General features: G+C 49.5%; 2 protein-coding genes across 2 annotated transcripts; both read right to left on the bottom strand.

The window, feature by feature from the left end:
- Positions 1–1,270: 1,270 nt before the first annotated feature.
- AK88_00168 (uncharacterized protein) lies at positions 1,271–6,259 on the bottom strand (the record flags this gene model as incomplete). Its single annotated transcript, XM_012477819.1, has 5 exons — positions 1,271–2,953; positions 3,127–3,911; positions 4,337–4,666; positions 5,178–5,934; positions 6,182–6,259. The coding sequence occupies 5 exons, from the start codon at positions 6,257–6,259 to the stop codon at positions 1,271–1,273; spliced, it is 3,633 nt and encodes a 1,210-aa protein (XP_012333242.1).
- Positions 6,260–7,826: 1,567 nt separating this feature from the next.
- On the bottom strand, positions 7,827–13,594 carry AK88_00167 (uncharacterized protein; the record flags this gene model as incomplete). The annotated part of the gene is made up of 5 exons (XM_012477818.1): positions 7,827–9,170; positions 9,343–9,899; positions 10,421–10,933; positions 11,576–12,398; positions 12,578–13,594. 5 exons carry the CDS (start codon positions 13,592–13,594, stop codon positions 7,827–7,829), a joined length of 4,254 nt encoding a protein of 1,417 aa, XP_012333241.1.
- Positions 13,595–14,266: the final 672 nt, after the last annotated feature.

Below are 14,266 nucleotides of genomic sequence, written 5' to 3'. Positions count from 1 at the left end.
ATTGTCATAACCATAAACCAATATAATGAAACGAATGATATCATTAGCTTTCAAACCACGCCTTGAATATAATGTAGGCACAATATGCTGTTACGTAGTATTCAGATTTGTAGCGAATGAAACATGTCTTCTAGTATACGTTCGTTTGTGAAACATCTCACATGAACAAACTATCCCCTATCTGAATTTAATCACACGTCCTACAAAGCGTGGGGTTTGGAAGTAGGAAAAAAAGAAATGAAAAAAGGGTAACAAGAAAAAACAAGTGAACGAAAAACAACATAGTATGCACATGCACAACAGCATCCTGCACACAACACAGAGAAGACTGTCTCTATCTTTTGCACACATGAACAATGTGTCCTACTCAAGGAATAAGAAAAAAGGAAAAAAAAAAAGAAAGCATAGTAAAATATAGAAAAAACACAACACACCCTCATGAAAAGCACCCCCTCCCCCCTGTCTACACCGGTCTCCACTAAACGCCTGTCACACACACTGTGTCTTCGTACACCTAAAACGAACAACAACAACATCAAGTTCTTCTGCCGTCGTTGCTGCCGTCGTTGCCGCCTTCCTTCGGTGGTGCGCCTTCCCACAAAATATGTGTACTCGGTGGTTCCCGCCGTTTGTGGATGCGGCCTCGGAAAATCTCTCGTTGTTACACTCGGCCACTTCGTCGAATCGGTCTTGCACTTGGCCGCTTTGGTCGACGCGTTTGCTCGGAGAGACAATCCTCCTGCGTTCATGCACTGGGCTACGTCGTCGACAATGTGCTTTACGCGGCCGCTTTGGTCGACGCGTGTGCTCGGAGAGACAGTCCTCCTCCTTCTTACACTCGGACAATCCTGCTTCTTGCACTCAGCCACGTCGTCGACGCGTTGCTCGGAGAGACAATCTCCCCTTATACTCGAATGCGTATGCGCATGCTATATTGGTGCTGCACTATGCCCTTAGAATGCACTTGCTCAGCTGTTAATAATTAACTTCACATACAGCAGAATACTGCCCCTTCATATTATTCATTTAAATCTACATTTTATATGCATTTAACCTCTACAACCGTATCTGTATAGTCATGTTAACAGAAGTTGACTACGCAACAAGCACAGAACAAGGCAAAAGTAAGCAGAAGTAAGCAGAACAGAGCAGAACAAAAAAAGAACGTATGGAATAATGCAAACAAGAAATATATTATGTATATCACATAATGAAGTAAAAGTGGTGTACGATTAGCATGCGTTATTTCGCATTCATATGCGCCGTGATCCTAATTGCACAGCTGCTGCAATAGATCATCCACATATAACTCCTTCTCTTGCATGCTACTCTCGAGCTCGCACTGTTCTATGACTAATGCCAGGATCAGTATCCATGTTTGCGCGGTTAACGGTTGTTTCATGTAAGGTTGCGGATGCAGTTGCTGTTGTGGTAAATGTCGCACTTTCAAAGCTGATCCGCCTTCCAGTGCTTCTTCTACTTTTAAGCCTTTTTCTACAGGTGGCCCCTGGTCTGTTACAAATGTGGTCGGTTTTTCATCTACTGTGTGTATGTGACTCACTCCTTGCACCGTTCGTATCTGTTCCGGCATGCCGTCTTCCTCTGTTACTACTCCTGTCTGCGCGATATTACTCCATAGGTGTTGGAACCAGGGCTCCTCACTATATGTATTCATAAGCGCATGTTGCTTTGCAACCCATTCTTTCCATGCATCAAATTTCCTGCTTTCCATGGTTGCGGCTGTCCTGTTCACACCAGATGCTTCGTTTGGCGCATATTGTTGATAATATTGTTTCCATTCCGATTTGAGGGCATTAAACCATGGCTGCGTCGTGCACTCCCGCAAAAGGTGCCTGTTGCGGTCAATCCAGTTAATCCAATTAATGTGGTCGGGGGTCGGGTATTCATTGCTGGGGTCGCAAGAGTATGCAAGGGGAGAAGGAGGCTCTTCTGGTTCTAACGGTGCAGTTTCCATACAACTCCATGGATCGGGGTCGTGTTCATTAGGTTGACAACGGTCCCTTTCTAACGGTGTAGGTTCCATACAACTCCATGGATCGGGGTCGTGTTCATTCGGTGGAGAAGTGTCCGTGGCTAACTGTATGGTTTGCATACAACGCCACGGATCCGGGGCGTCTTCGGTAGGTGGCGCAGTGTCCTTTGCGAACTGTATGGGTTCCATACAACTGCATGGGTTATCTGCGTTAGGTGGGCAATGGTCCGTTGCGAACTGTATGTTTTGCATACAACTCCACGGATCTGGGTTATCTTCGTTAGGCGGAGCACGGTCCGTGTCTAACTGTATGGTTTCCATACAACTCCATGCATCGGGGTCATAAGGTCGACAAGGGTCCGTTGCTAACTGTATGGTTTCCATACAACTCCATGGATCGGGGTCATCGGCGTTAGATGCACAAGGGTCCGTTTCTAACTGTATGGTTTCCATACAATTCCATCGGTCATCAGCATTAGGTGGAGAAGTGTCCGTGACGAACGGTATGGTTTCCATACAACGCCATGGGTCGTCTGCAGGCGGTGGTAAGGGATTTGTGCCGTCGGACTCGGTGGATGCAACATTGTGCCCTGATAAAGCCTGCTTTGTGATAGAAACACCCAAGATATTGTTATTCGTTTCCTCGTCCCGCATCAAATCCTGTGCAAACTCCTGCACGACAATCTGCAAATAGTCGTCTTTGACGTTGTCCCATTCGGCTGATTCACGTTCGTTGAGCACTTCTAAGTGTAGTTCGATGATCGTGCGGCGATTTACGCGTGGTGGGCGTCCTCTACCGCATGTTGACGCAGGTTGCGTAACCATCGTGTACCCGTAAGCGGGTGGTGGTGGAGCGTCGCGTTGTAAATGGTCTAGAATTTCTTCGTCGAGTGGCGGTGATGGCACGTCACGCACGGTGCGATATGTTCGTCGACGTTTTTTTCCGAGGTACGCAAAGTACTAAGCAGAAAAAGGGGGGTAAAGAGGAGGGTGGGCACGGTAGGATAAAAGGAATGAACGCGGGTGTAGGAGTACATTTGTGTTAGAACGATCATATATTGCAGCCCGTCGGGAGTTTCTGAGGTATAAACATCCTTCACATGCGTCATTCCCTGATTGCCGTGTATACTGACCTTCCATAGGAAGAACGCAATGATCCCGATGCCAACCACCGCGGGAATGATCGCGGGGGTATAGGGGATGAGATTCTTGGGGTCGAATGGTGTCGATGGAGGGGGAACAAAGTGAGCTACAGCATCTTCCCCCGCCTTGGGGGGTGATGGCTGCACTGGTGATTGTGGTGATGTTGGTGATAAGGTTTCTGATGATGGTGTCTGCGTTACTGTTGTTGTGGTTGATAGTTCTGGTCCTTGAGCTGGAGTTGAGGTTTCTGAACCAGAGGATAAGTTGCTTCCACTTCCCCCCCCGCCTCCACCACCACTACTACCACCCGTACCACCAACAGCTCCAGCACCGCCTTTTCCTGCCTCACCAGACACACCACCTCCAGCACCTCCTGCGGCCGGTGCGCCGCTGCCGCTGGGGCTGCTGCTCCCCGATTGATTTGGGTTCGGGTTCGGTTTTGGTTTGGGTGGATTGAGAGGAGGGGGGTCATCGTTGCCGCCGTCAACCACGGCGGGCACGGTGTTACCGGCTTCACCGCTTCCGCCTTTTTCACCTGCGGAACCGGAAGGACCGGTGTCGCCGTTGGCGTTCGTAGAAGAAGGAGACGATGGAGTCGTCTGAACTGCGTCGTTCTCAGTGTTTTCAGCAGGGGAAGGAGCAGGCGGTGGGCAGCCTGCTGCCTCACTGGATGAGGATGTGGTTGCTGGTTCTTGTTCTGCTTCTGCTTTCGGTGCTGCCGCTGCGGGTGCAGATGGGTATCCTGACGAGCCCGGACCAGTGGCACCATCCTTACCTATAATGTCAAATGAAGAAGTAGGGGATGTGATGAAACTGAACTTATGCAGCGGTGGTGGCACATGGTTGGTTGTCCACATGATCCGTCGATTGTGGTTGGCCATGTTGCGAACGGTGGGTCGCTGGTGCCACCCCGGGAAAAGACTCTCTCTGTCCCACAACACAAACAACACACAACACAGACAGTGTGTGTTTGTCTGTGTCGACATGTGTCTACGTCTACGTCGACGTCTACATCCCACGGCCGGCCCATCGCTGTCGCTCTGCCGCTCCTCATTCTCATTCGACATTTTGTTTCTCTCTCTGGCTCTCGCTCCGTGTGGTCTCGCCCTGACTCCGTGTGGTGTCTCCGGAAAAGTTGTTTCTTTTTTTTTTTTTTTTTTTTTGTTTTCTCTCTTTTTGTGTTCTAATAGGTGTGACTACCTGGGGTACCAGGTCCTGAGCAACCAGACGTCGGATCCGTGTTAGTGAAGGAAATACTCAGACCCACTCTGTGCGTGCCGTCGTACGTGCTATGTGTGGTTTCCGTATGTACATTTGTAACACAAGGTGCCGTTGGTCCTGGTTGTCCTGCAACACCCTGGTCACCTTTTTCTCCCTTTGTTCCTGCGTCTTCATCGCCTGATTTCCCTGAGGGAGATGGTGGAGGTGGTGGTGGTCTGGCTGGTAATACGGGGGATGCCGGTGTTTGTGACCTCCCTACTGCAGTATCTGATGTGTCCGGCTTCGTCGCCGCAGGTTTAGGTGCTGGCACTGCAAAAAGGAGAACGGCAGAAAGATGGTAGAAAGATGATAAACAAAAAACAGAACACAAGTGGTACAGAAAGAAGGGGCCGGGACGGTTCGATCAGCTAGCGGCAGGGTGGGGCTGTGGTCGGCTGCATGGATCGATGCAGTGGGTCGAGGTGCAATCGGTTTACTGGGTGAGGCGGCAGGGTAGGGGCGGGACGGTGTTAGAGAGCGCGCACGTTGTTAGAAGAGGACAAAGACAGGAAGAAAGGGGGGCGCACTCGGTGAACTTGGGCTAGATGGTAGCAGTACAACTTGTATTTGTTGCCGTCATCTCGTCCGCCGTCCCGCTCCATGCGTCGTCCGGTGCCTCGTCGCCCCTACCGCGTCCGTCATAGTCAACGCTCAACCGAAGTGGGACAGCGACGGAGCTGCGACGTCGTTTGCTGTTCCCCCCGTGTGTGCGTGTTGTTGTGCTGCCCGCCGGCGCGTGGTGGTGTGCCGCCGGCGACAGAGTTCGATACTGTTGCCTTACTGTCGGCATCCCGCGGATCGCTACCTTGGTCGTCTTCGCTAGTGTGCGTGGATACTCCATTTTCCGGCGCCGGTTGCATGAGCTGCGGCGGCACCTTCCGAACCAATACCGTGGTCTCGGGCCGTAATTTCTCTATAACGTGCTTCTCCTGTGTCTGCAGTTCTATTTTGTCATCCGTTTCATCTGCATCCTGCGGTGCCCCCCCAAGTGCTTCTAAGCTTTTCGTACATATGCGTTGTACTTCTGGACCTTTAAATTTTTCAGTCAACGTGTTGTTGTTCTGTAACCAGTTCTTAATCATTTGCTCCATGTCGAATTCCTGTGTTTTTATGTTTAGAAACACTCCCCGCTTGCACTTGCCCTCTGTAATTAATCCACCCATAAGCCCCTCCATCTGTGTCACAGTGTCCCATGCATAATATACACCCATTTCACTTCTGCATGGAGATTGCAGCAATATGTACATAAATATATTTACTATGGCACACCGCACATATTCCTTCAGTTCATCATCATTACTGACCACCATATTCGCGCGCCACTTCCGCCAACTGTTCTCATTCATAAAATATAATGCTCCTGTCATGAGTTTGCACATAAGTTTGTCGCCCGCGTTATGTTTGAAGAAGTCTTTTCCCCCACCCTCACGCGTGTAACCCGTGTTTGAACAATTAGCTGCATAGCTGTCTATGGCCTCATCTTCCATATATTTCTCAAATTGTTCCAGTTCCGCTTTTATATCATCCCCTAGTAATTCCTGTATTATTCATAAGGAATATATATTTGTGTGCATAAGTGGCCACATTAGCTGTCTCGTCCATATTCATATGTGCCCACACTGTTGCACGTGCTGCACGTACTGTATCTTCCCATTGTGTAAGTAATATAGAATTAGTGCACCGTCGCATTCGTACAATTATATATACAGGCAAGTATACATACAATCATATATATAGGCGGTTATAATTACACTGCGCTGCGCGGTCTTAATCTTAATAAATTACCTTATACAGATGCTGTTGCCCCACTAGTGCCCGTTGCCGCACATATGCTGCTAATAAAGCCCCTAACCGGTCCGCCATTTTCCCCTAAGATTATAACGTGGAAATCTGAATTACCCTGGAATCACTATAGCGTGGTCCGTAGGTGGCAACAGTGCATCGCTCAGAACTTGTTGTGCACGCTATAAATTCCTCCGTATCCCTTACGCATTAACATCCGCCTAAATATAACTGCACCATGCACATGAAAAGAAGGGGTATGTATCCGTTTATATAACCTATGCACACATATACAATCCTTATAGTTACACTAAGAATTGGGAGCATCACAAGGGAAAATAATGAATAAGCGGTAAAGGAAGAAGATAAATAACAAATAAATAAAACAAATAAAAAAAAGAAAAAAAAAGAAAAGACAAACAAAAAAAGGAGAGCAAACAAACAACATAGTCCTACAAATTCATAACAACATACTCTGCACAATATAGAGAAGACGCTCTTTCTCTCGTCCACACATGAACAATCTCCCCAAGTAGAGTAGAAAAATCACCAAAAAAAGAAAACAAAAAATAGGAAAAAAGTACTACTACTGCACTACCGTACACACACAACGATTCATGAATAATACCCCTGTCCCGCCCTTTCTACACCGTTGTCCACTAAACGCCTTCACACACTGTCTCTGTGTGCGTACAATAAAAAACCGCAGTATAACAACAACAACATCAATGCGTCCTGCCGTCGTTGTTGCCGTCCGTCCCGGGGCTACTTGGTTGAATCGTTTACTCGAACGCCGTAATCGAACCGCTTCACTCGGCCACGTCGTCGAATACCCCTTACTCGGCCACGTTTGCTCGGCTACGTGGTCGAATGCTGCTTACCAGGCCACGCGTGCTCGGAGAGACAATCGCCTCCTTCTTACACCCGGCCACTTGCTCGAATACCGCTTACGCGGGCGTGTTTGCGCGGAGAGACAAGCCGCCGCCGTGGTGCACGCGGCCCCTGTGGTCGACGCGTGTGCTCCGAGAGACAATGTCTCCCTCCGTTCTTACACTCGGACAATCCGTCGTCGAATCGTTGTTACAATCGGCCGCGTTTGCTCGGAGACAATGCTGCTCCGTCGTGCACGCGGCCGCTTTGGTCGACGCGTGTGCTCGGAGAGACAATCTCTCCTGCTTGTTACACTCGGCTACTTCGGCGAATCGTGGTTACACTCGGCTACGATGCGGTTTACCCGGCCGCGTTTGCTCGGAGAGACAATCTCGCCTTATACTCGAATGCGTATTCGCATTCTATATGAGTTGTACACCATACCCGTAGAATGCACTTGCTCAGCTTTTAATAAATAATTTCCCATAAAGGAGAATACTACGCCTTCATATTATTCATGTAAATCTACGTTGTATATGCATTTAACCGGTACCACCCTGTCCCCATGGTCATGTTAAAAGAAGTGGACTACTCAGAAAAAGAACAAAACAAGGCACAAGTAAACAGAAAGAAACAGAAGTAAGCAGAAGAGAGCAGCAAAAAAAAAAAAGACGGTATAGAATAATGTAAACCAGAAATATATTAAGTATATCACATAATGAAGTAAAAGTGGTCTACCGTTAGCATGCGTTATTTCGCATGCATATGCAACGTCATCCTAATGTGAACACTGCTGCAATAGATCATCCAAATATAACTCCTTCTCCTGCATACTACTCTCGAATTCGCACTCTTCGATTACGGACGCGAGGAGTAGCATCCACAATTTGGCAATTAACCGTTTTTTCATGTAAGGTTGCGGATGCAGTTGCGGGCGTGGAACAGCCGTGACTGTTAGCATATCTTCTGCGGCCATTACTGTTTCCACTTCTAAGTCTTTTTCCAGTATATGTTCTTCGCCTTTTTCCGGTACTGTCTCCTCCTCTACATTATGCAACAAATGTTTACACCACTGCTCCTTATACATACGCATTTGCCGATGTTGTTGCGCTACCCATTCTTTCCACAACCGCAGTTTCGTGCTTTCCATGGTTGCGGCTTTCCTGTGGTCACCGGATGCTCCGGTTGCCGCCATGCGCTCACGCAGGTATTGTTTCCATGCCGATTTCAATTGCAGACACCACGGCTGCATCGTGCACGCGCGCAATAGATGCTTGTTGCGGTCAATCCAGGTAATCCAGTGGGTGCACTCCGACGTCGCGCATTCAGTGCGCGGGGAGGAGTACGGGTCGCGTTGTGTATCTAACTGTATGGTTTCCATACAACTCCATGGATCGGGGTCGTGTGCATGCGGTGCACAAGGGTCCGTGGCTAACTGTATAGTTTCCATACAACTCCATGGATCGGGGTCGTCCTCATTCGGTGGACAAGGGTCCGCTGCGAACTGTATGTGTTCCATAATACTCCATGGATCGGGGTCCGCTTCATTCGGTGGACAAGGGTCCGTGGGTAACTGTATAGTTTCCATACGACTCCATGGATCGGGGTCCTCTTCGTTAGGTGGAGAACGGTCCGTTTCTAACGGTGCAGTTTCCATGCAAGTCCATGGATCGGGGTCATCTGCGTTAGGTGGACATGGATCCGTTTCGTCGGAATAGGTGGGTGTATCCCGCGTTGGTGTATCGGCGTTTGTTGTTGAGTCCTGGGTTGCGAAACCGTCGTCGGGGGTACAGACATCCGAACTACTTGTACACGTGCTGTTGCCCCCCATAAACTCTTGCACAAGTATCTGGCAATAGTCGTCTTTCACCGTATCCCATTCGGTCGCGTCACATTCGTTGAGCACTTCTAGATGTAGCTCGATAAGCGTGCGCTTATGCACGCGTGGTGGGCGGCCTCTACCGGATGTTGACGCAGGTTGCGTAACCATGGTGTACCCGTAATCGGGTGGTGGCTCGCCGCGTTGTAGATGTTGCAATATTTCTTCGTCGAGTGGCGGTGACGGCACGTCCCGAACGGTTCGATATATTCGTCGTCGTTGTTTTCCGAGGTACGCAAAGTACTAAGCAGAAAAAGGGGGTAAACAGGAAGGTGAGGACGGTAGGATAAAAGGAATGAACCCGGGTGTAGGAGTACATTTGTGTTAGAACGATCATATATTGGTGCGCGTAGGGAGTTTCTGAGGTATAAACATCCGGCACATGCGGCATTCCGTGATTGTCGTATATACGTACCTTCCATAGGAAGAACGCAATGATCCCGATACCAACCAGCGCGGGAATGATCGCGGGGGTGTAGGGGATGAGATCCTTGGGGTTGAATGGTTTCGAGGGAAGAGGGAGGACAGGTTTAGTTTCGTCGTTGGCTTTCTGATTTTTGTCAAGGGATGTATTGGGGCCACGGCCCCCTGGATCCTGTACATCATTGGATGGACTTGGAGTTGAAGTCGATAAACCGGGTGAAGAATCCGGTGCACCAGGTGAAACCGGCAGACCAGTGGGACTCTGTCCTTGGTCCTGTGATGTAACCGTTGTTACAGGTTCTCCTGATTTCGTATTTTCCTCACGCGCTGGGGGTAAGGATGCACTTGGGTCACCTACTCCTGGAATAGATGCACCCGGAACACCGAGTCCTGGAACAGCACCTCTAGTACCTTCTCCGGAACTACTTGGTACCTGGCCATCCGCAAAAGTGCCACTGGACCCGGCCTGATCGGGGTTCGGGTTCGCTTTTGGTTTGGGTGGATTGAGAGGAGGGGGGTCATCGTTGCCCCCGTCTACGACGGCATCGCCTGAACATTTGGTGAATGGGGAGACAGGGAAAGGGTAGGAAGAAGTATGATGAAACTGAAGTTTTGCAGGTGGTTGTGGGATGATCGCTGATGGTCGGCACCATGGATGCATGGTGCCACGGTGCGAACGGTGGTTGGCTGGTGCCACCCCAGGGAAAAGACTCTCGCTGTCCCACACACAACATAACACACAACACAACACACACAGACACAGTGTGTGTGTGTCTGTTGACGTCTACGTGGCTACCTGTCTACGTCTACATCCAGCGGCCGACCCATCGCTCTGTCGTTCTGCCGGTTTCACTCTCATTCGACGTTTGGTTTCACTCTCATTCGACGTTTGGTTTCTCTCTTCCTCTCTCCGTGGTGCCTCTCCCGCTCTCTCTCCGGAAAAGTTGTGTCTTTGTCTCTTTTTTTCATGCCAATTGTCCTGTGGGCAGTATGCGTGTGTTTAAGTATACCCTCTTACAGTTCTGTGCATACTAGAGTAGTCGAGGGTATTAATGCACACTATGCTGTACTTTTATGCACTCTTTTAGATTCACCTTTTTGGTCTGGCCCGCCCGAAGGTATGTGCCCGGGCTGTTCATATTGCTGAATAATTTCATCAGAGGGCTGTCCACTGTCATAGGAATCTATCACGGTTACACTGTTGTTCCCGGAACTACCCGCAAGTTTAACATTAACGGGAGCATCATCGGCCTCCTTACCTGGACTTTGTCCTGCTCCTCCTTTTGCGCCTTCGTTGTCCTTCTGGTCGTCCTGGGAAGTGTTCTCGGGGGCTGCTGGAGGTGCCTCTGGTGGGGATTGTGGTACGGGTCCCCCTGATACCTGACCTGGTGTTTGTGTCGTTGATCCGCTGGCTGTTGTATCTGTCCTTCCTACTGGTGCTCCTGCTGGTTGTGATCCGGGAGTCTGTGATGGTGCTTGTGATGTTGCCTGTCCGGTCCCCTGTGATCCTGCGGCTCCCGCAGGGTTCTGTGTCTTAGTATCTGCGGATGATCCGCCCGCCTGGTCCTTGCTCGTCGCATTCGCTGCAATGAGGTAGAAGGACGGAAGAAAGATGGACGAAAAGATGATATAAACAAAGGACACAAGTAGTACACAAAGAAGGGCCGAGAAGGTGCGCGCAGGTAGCGGCAGGGTAAGGTCGGCTGCATGGATCGAGGTACGACTCGGTGGAATGCGCACTCGGTGAACTGGGTGAGGCGGTAGCAAGCGTACGGTGAGGTGGACTGCGTACTCGGTGAACTGGGGGTAGATGGTAGCAGTACACTTATGTTGTCGCCGTCATCTCGCCGCCGCACACATCTCGTCTACACTCATCGTCGCGACAACTCTACACGGTACGCCCGTCTGCACCGCCCGTCGCCGCTACCGTGGCCACTCATCTCCGTCCGCTCCGCTACCGCTACCACGGCCGTCGTGGACACCGCTCATCGCCGCTGCACGGTACGCTCGCCTACACTGCATTGTGCGAACGGTACGCTCCTCACTGGTCGCTACTCATATGCGTCCGCTCCGCCACCGCTCAACGTCAACGACGTCGTTTGCTGTTCCGCCGTGCATAGTTCCCGCGTGTGCGTGTTGTTGTGGCATCGTTTCGTTTGCGGCGGCATCCGTATGCGCAGTCGTATCGAGCCGTGTTTGTGTGCTGGGTGTATTCGTATTGGTACCATTGGTACTTTCGGTATTCCCATGCACCGCGTGCTTACTATTCCGGTGTTTCGTAATCTTACGTTTCTTTTCTTCCTCTTCCTTTCTTTTAATTTCCTCTTCTACTGCTTCCTTGGCCTTCTCAATTACCTTTGTTGCTGCCTTCACTACCTGCTGTTCCTTTTGCTTTACTTCAGTGATTTTCTTTTCGTCCACCTTGTCCGGGTCATCGTCCTTCATCTTGTTTTTTGTATAATCTGCCCATTGTGTGTTACACGGCATTGCCCTTTCCATTGCTGTTATTTCTGCCGTTATTTGTCCTTCCTGCATGAGCCACTCGACTACAGGCAAATTTATGGCGTGTGCCCACCTCTCATAGCCCTTGTACCCACAAGCTGTACACGTGCCGTCGATAACAGGACCCCCTACCGCTCCTTGTCCATTTTTTCCCTCGCTCTTCATTTTCGTGAATGCTATGCGGGAATACTCTACACCTCTCTTGTATCCTGCTTGCCGGGTGCAATACTTATTTTTCAGTAAATGTCCAAAAATATTTGCTACTTCGCACCGTAACATATTCTCTTCTTCCGTGTCCATTTTGACCCCTGGCTCCGTCGCGTTTGCACTCGTACTCCACCCATTTGCAAAGGCCCATGCAACACTCATAACTCTGCACCGTACGACATCTGCCACTGTTTGTGCCGTATGTAGGTGACCATGACCGAAATCATCCCAACCTACATTATAACAATTGGCACCAAATGATTCATTGAGGTCGTTGTATGCCTCCATATGTGCCGTAAATTCCTGCAACACTTGCTTCCACTTGTTCCATGCGTTATCCTACATGTTGCACATGGACATTAAAAAAGTGCCCATGGGCACGTGTGATCTATATGGTTGCACATAAATACATAGACATCCTCACATATATGTGCACGTGCCCGTATGAACAACTTCCTGTTCTGTTTGTTGTTACTGTTTCCTGTGCATCTCTGCTCTCTCAGTGTAATCTAACTTACATCACGTGGGGGCACCACATACACTGCGCTACGCAGGCGCTGCCGTGCGAAGTCGCCATCACAATGCTGTCCTAGTCCAGCCTTGCCCTGCCCCTGCCCTCCTCCGGTAGCACCACCCTTACCACCACCACCACCAGATGGCGACGTCGGCGTCCCACTTCCCGGTGGTGATACCGGTGTCGCCCCTACTGTTTGGACAGGGCCGCGCGGATTGCCGTTAGCACCGGCCGGTTTCTCCGGTGGCTGTGATTTCTTCGGTGGATTCACTCTGTCCTTCACTGTCTTGACCCCGTTCCTTATCTTCTGCTCAAGTTCACATTTCTCCTTAGACACCCCATTTTTTTGCATGTCCTCTAGCACCTTCTGCACGTGTGGAAAGGGACCAATTGGTACCCAGCCCTTTATTTCCTTCATGAGCTCATTCTCCTGCGTCACCACCCCTTCGTTTGCATTACATGTGTCGTCACTGTGCGGTTTCCCGTCTTCATCAGCGTCTTGTGCATCATCCCATCCACATGTCCCTGATGCGCGCCGAGCCGGTACTTTTGCTGTTGTCCACGTTTTACGCAAGCTGTTTAATCGATTCTGTAAAGCCGTTCCCATACGATGTGACTGGAATATCACCTTCCCCCAATCTCTGTTTTCACATATTCCACTTTCTAGCTTCTGCTTCACAAATGTTTTCCCGTGTGCTAACTCCTGTTTAACCTTATTCATTACGTCCACATGATCACTATTCCTGCCATAGAGTCGTACTAAAGCCTCTCCTGCTAGCACACATCTTAAATATTCCTGAAAGGCCGTCCAATCTGCCTGGTCTACTGTCCGTCGCTGCAATCCCTGTGTCCCTTTATGTTCATACCCTCTCATGTATAGCATTAAATTTACAATTTCCCGACACCTTTTTATGCATGTCGCATTCGAATCATATATTTCCCCACAGAAGCCAGAGATTGTGCCGTTGGGCTCGCCAATTTTGCTGAGTAACTCTTGGAATATGTCATCAACCGCTTGCATTAATTTTTGCTGTGAGTGCAATAATTCATACATGTATGCATACTGTGTACGGCGCCTTAGTTCTATATTTTACTGCAGGTACGCACACTGTCATGTTGGTTTGTGCACACAGTATGTATGTCTCCCGTCTCGTTTAAATACCGCGGTCGCCTCATGTCCATATTGCTTATATAAAAAATTCACACACACATAGTGGTCCCTATGCCGAATACATACATAGGTCCCCGTAAATGTGTTATTTCGGCCACTCTCTGAATTTCCTCGATAATAAGACTTACCCAATATGTCTGCGCATCCGTGATGTTCATGTGCTTTAGATAATCCTCCCATGACCATAGGAAATGCAGTATGTCGTCCGCAAAAAGCCCGACCATATTGAACACGTTATTATTCCCCTTTTTAAAAAAAAAAGTACACGACTACCACTACTACTACTGCACACCGCTCAATAACAACAACAACAAGCAAAAATATACATACACCCCGTTCTCCGTCAACGCTTCTCTCCGTCAACGCTACTCCCGTCAATAATTCGGCGTCAACGGTTGTCCGTTACACCGTCTCCGTCACCCCGTTCTCCGTCACCCCTTTCTCCGTCAACGCCGTCTCCCGTCAACGTGTCTCCGTCAACGCCTCTCCCGTCAACGCTTCTCTCCGTCAACGCGTCTGTCC

This window comes from Plasmodium fragile (assembly GCF_000956335.1).
Source record: "Plasmodium fragile strain nilgiri unplaced genomic scaffold supercont1.2, whole genome shotgun sequence".
Taxonomy (NCBI): domain Eukaryota; phylum Apicomplexa; class Aconoidasida; order Haemosporida; family Plasmodiidae; genus Plasmodium; species Plasmodium fragile.
This window is presented reverse-complemented; position numbering and strand designations above follow the sequence as displayed.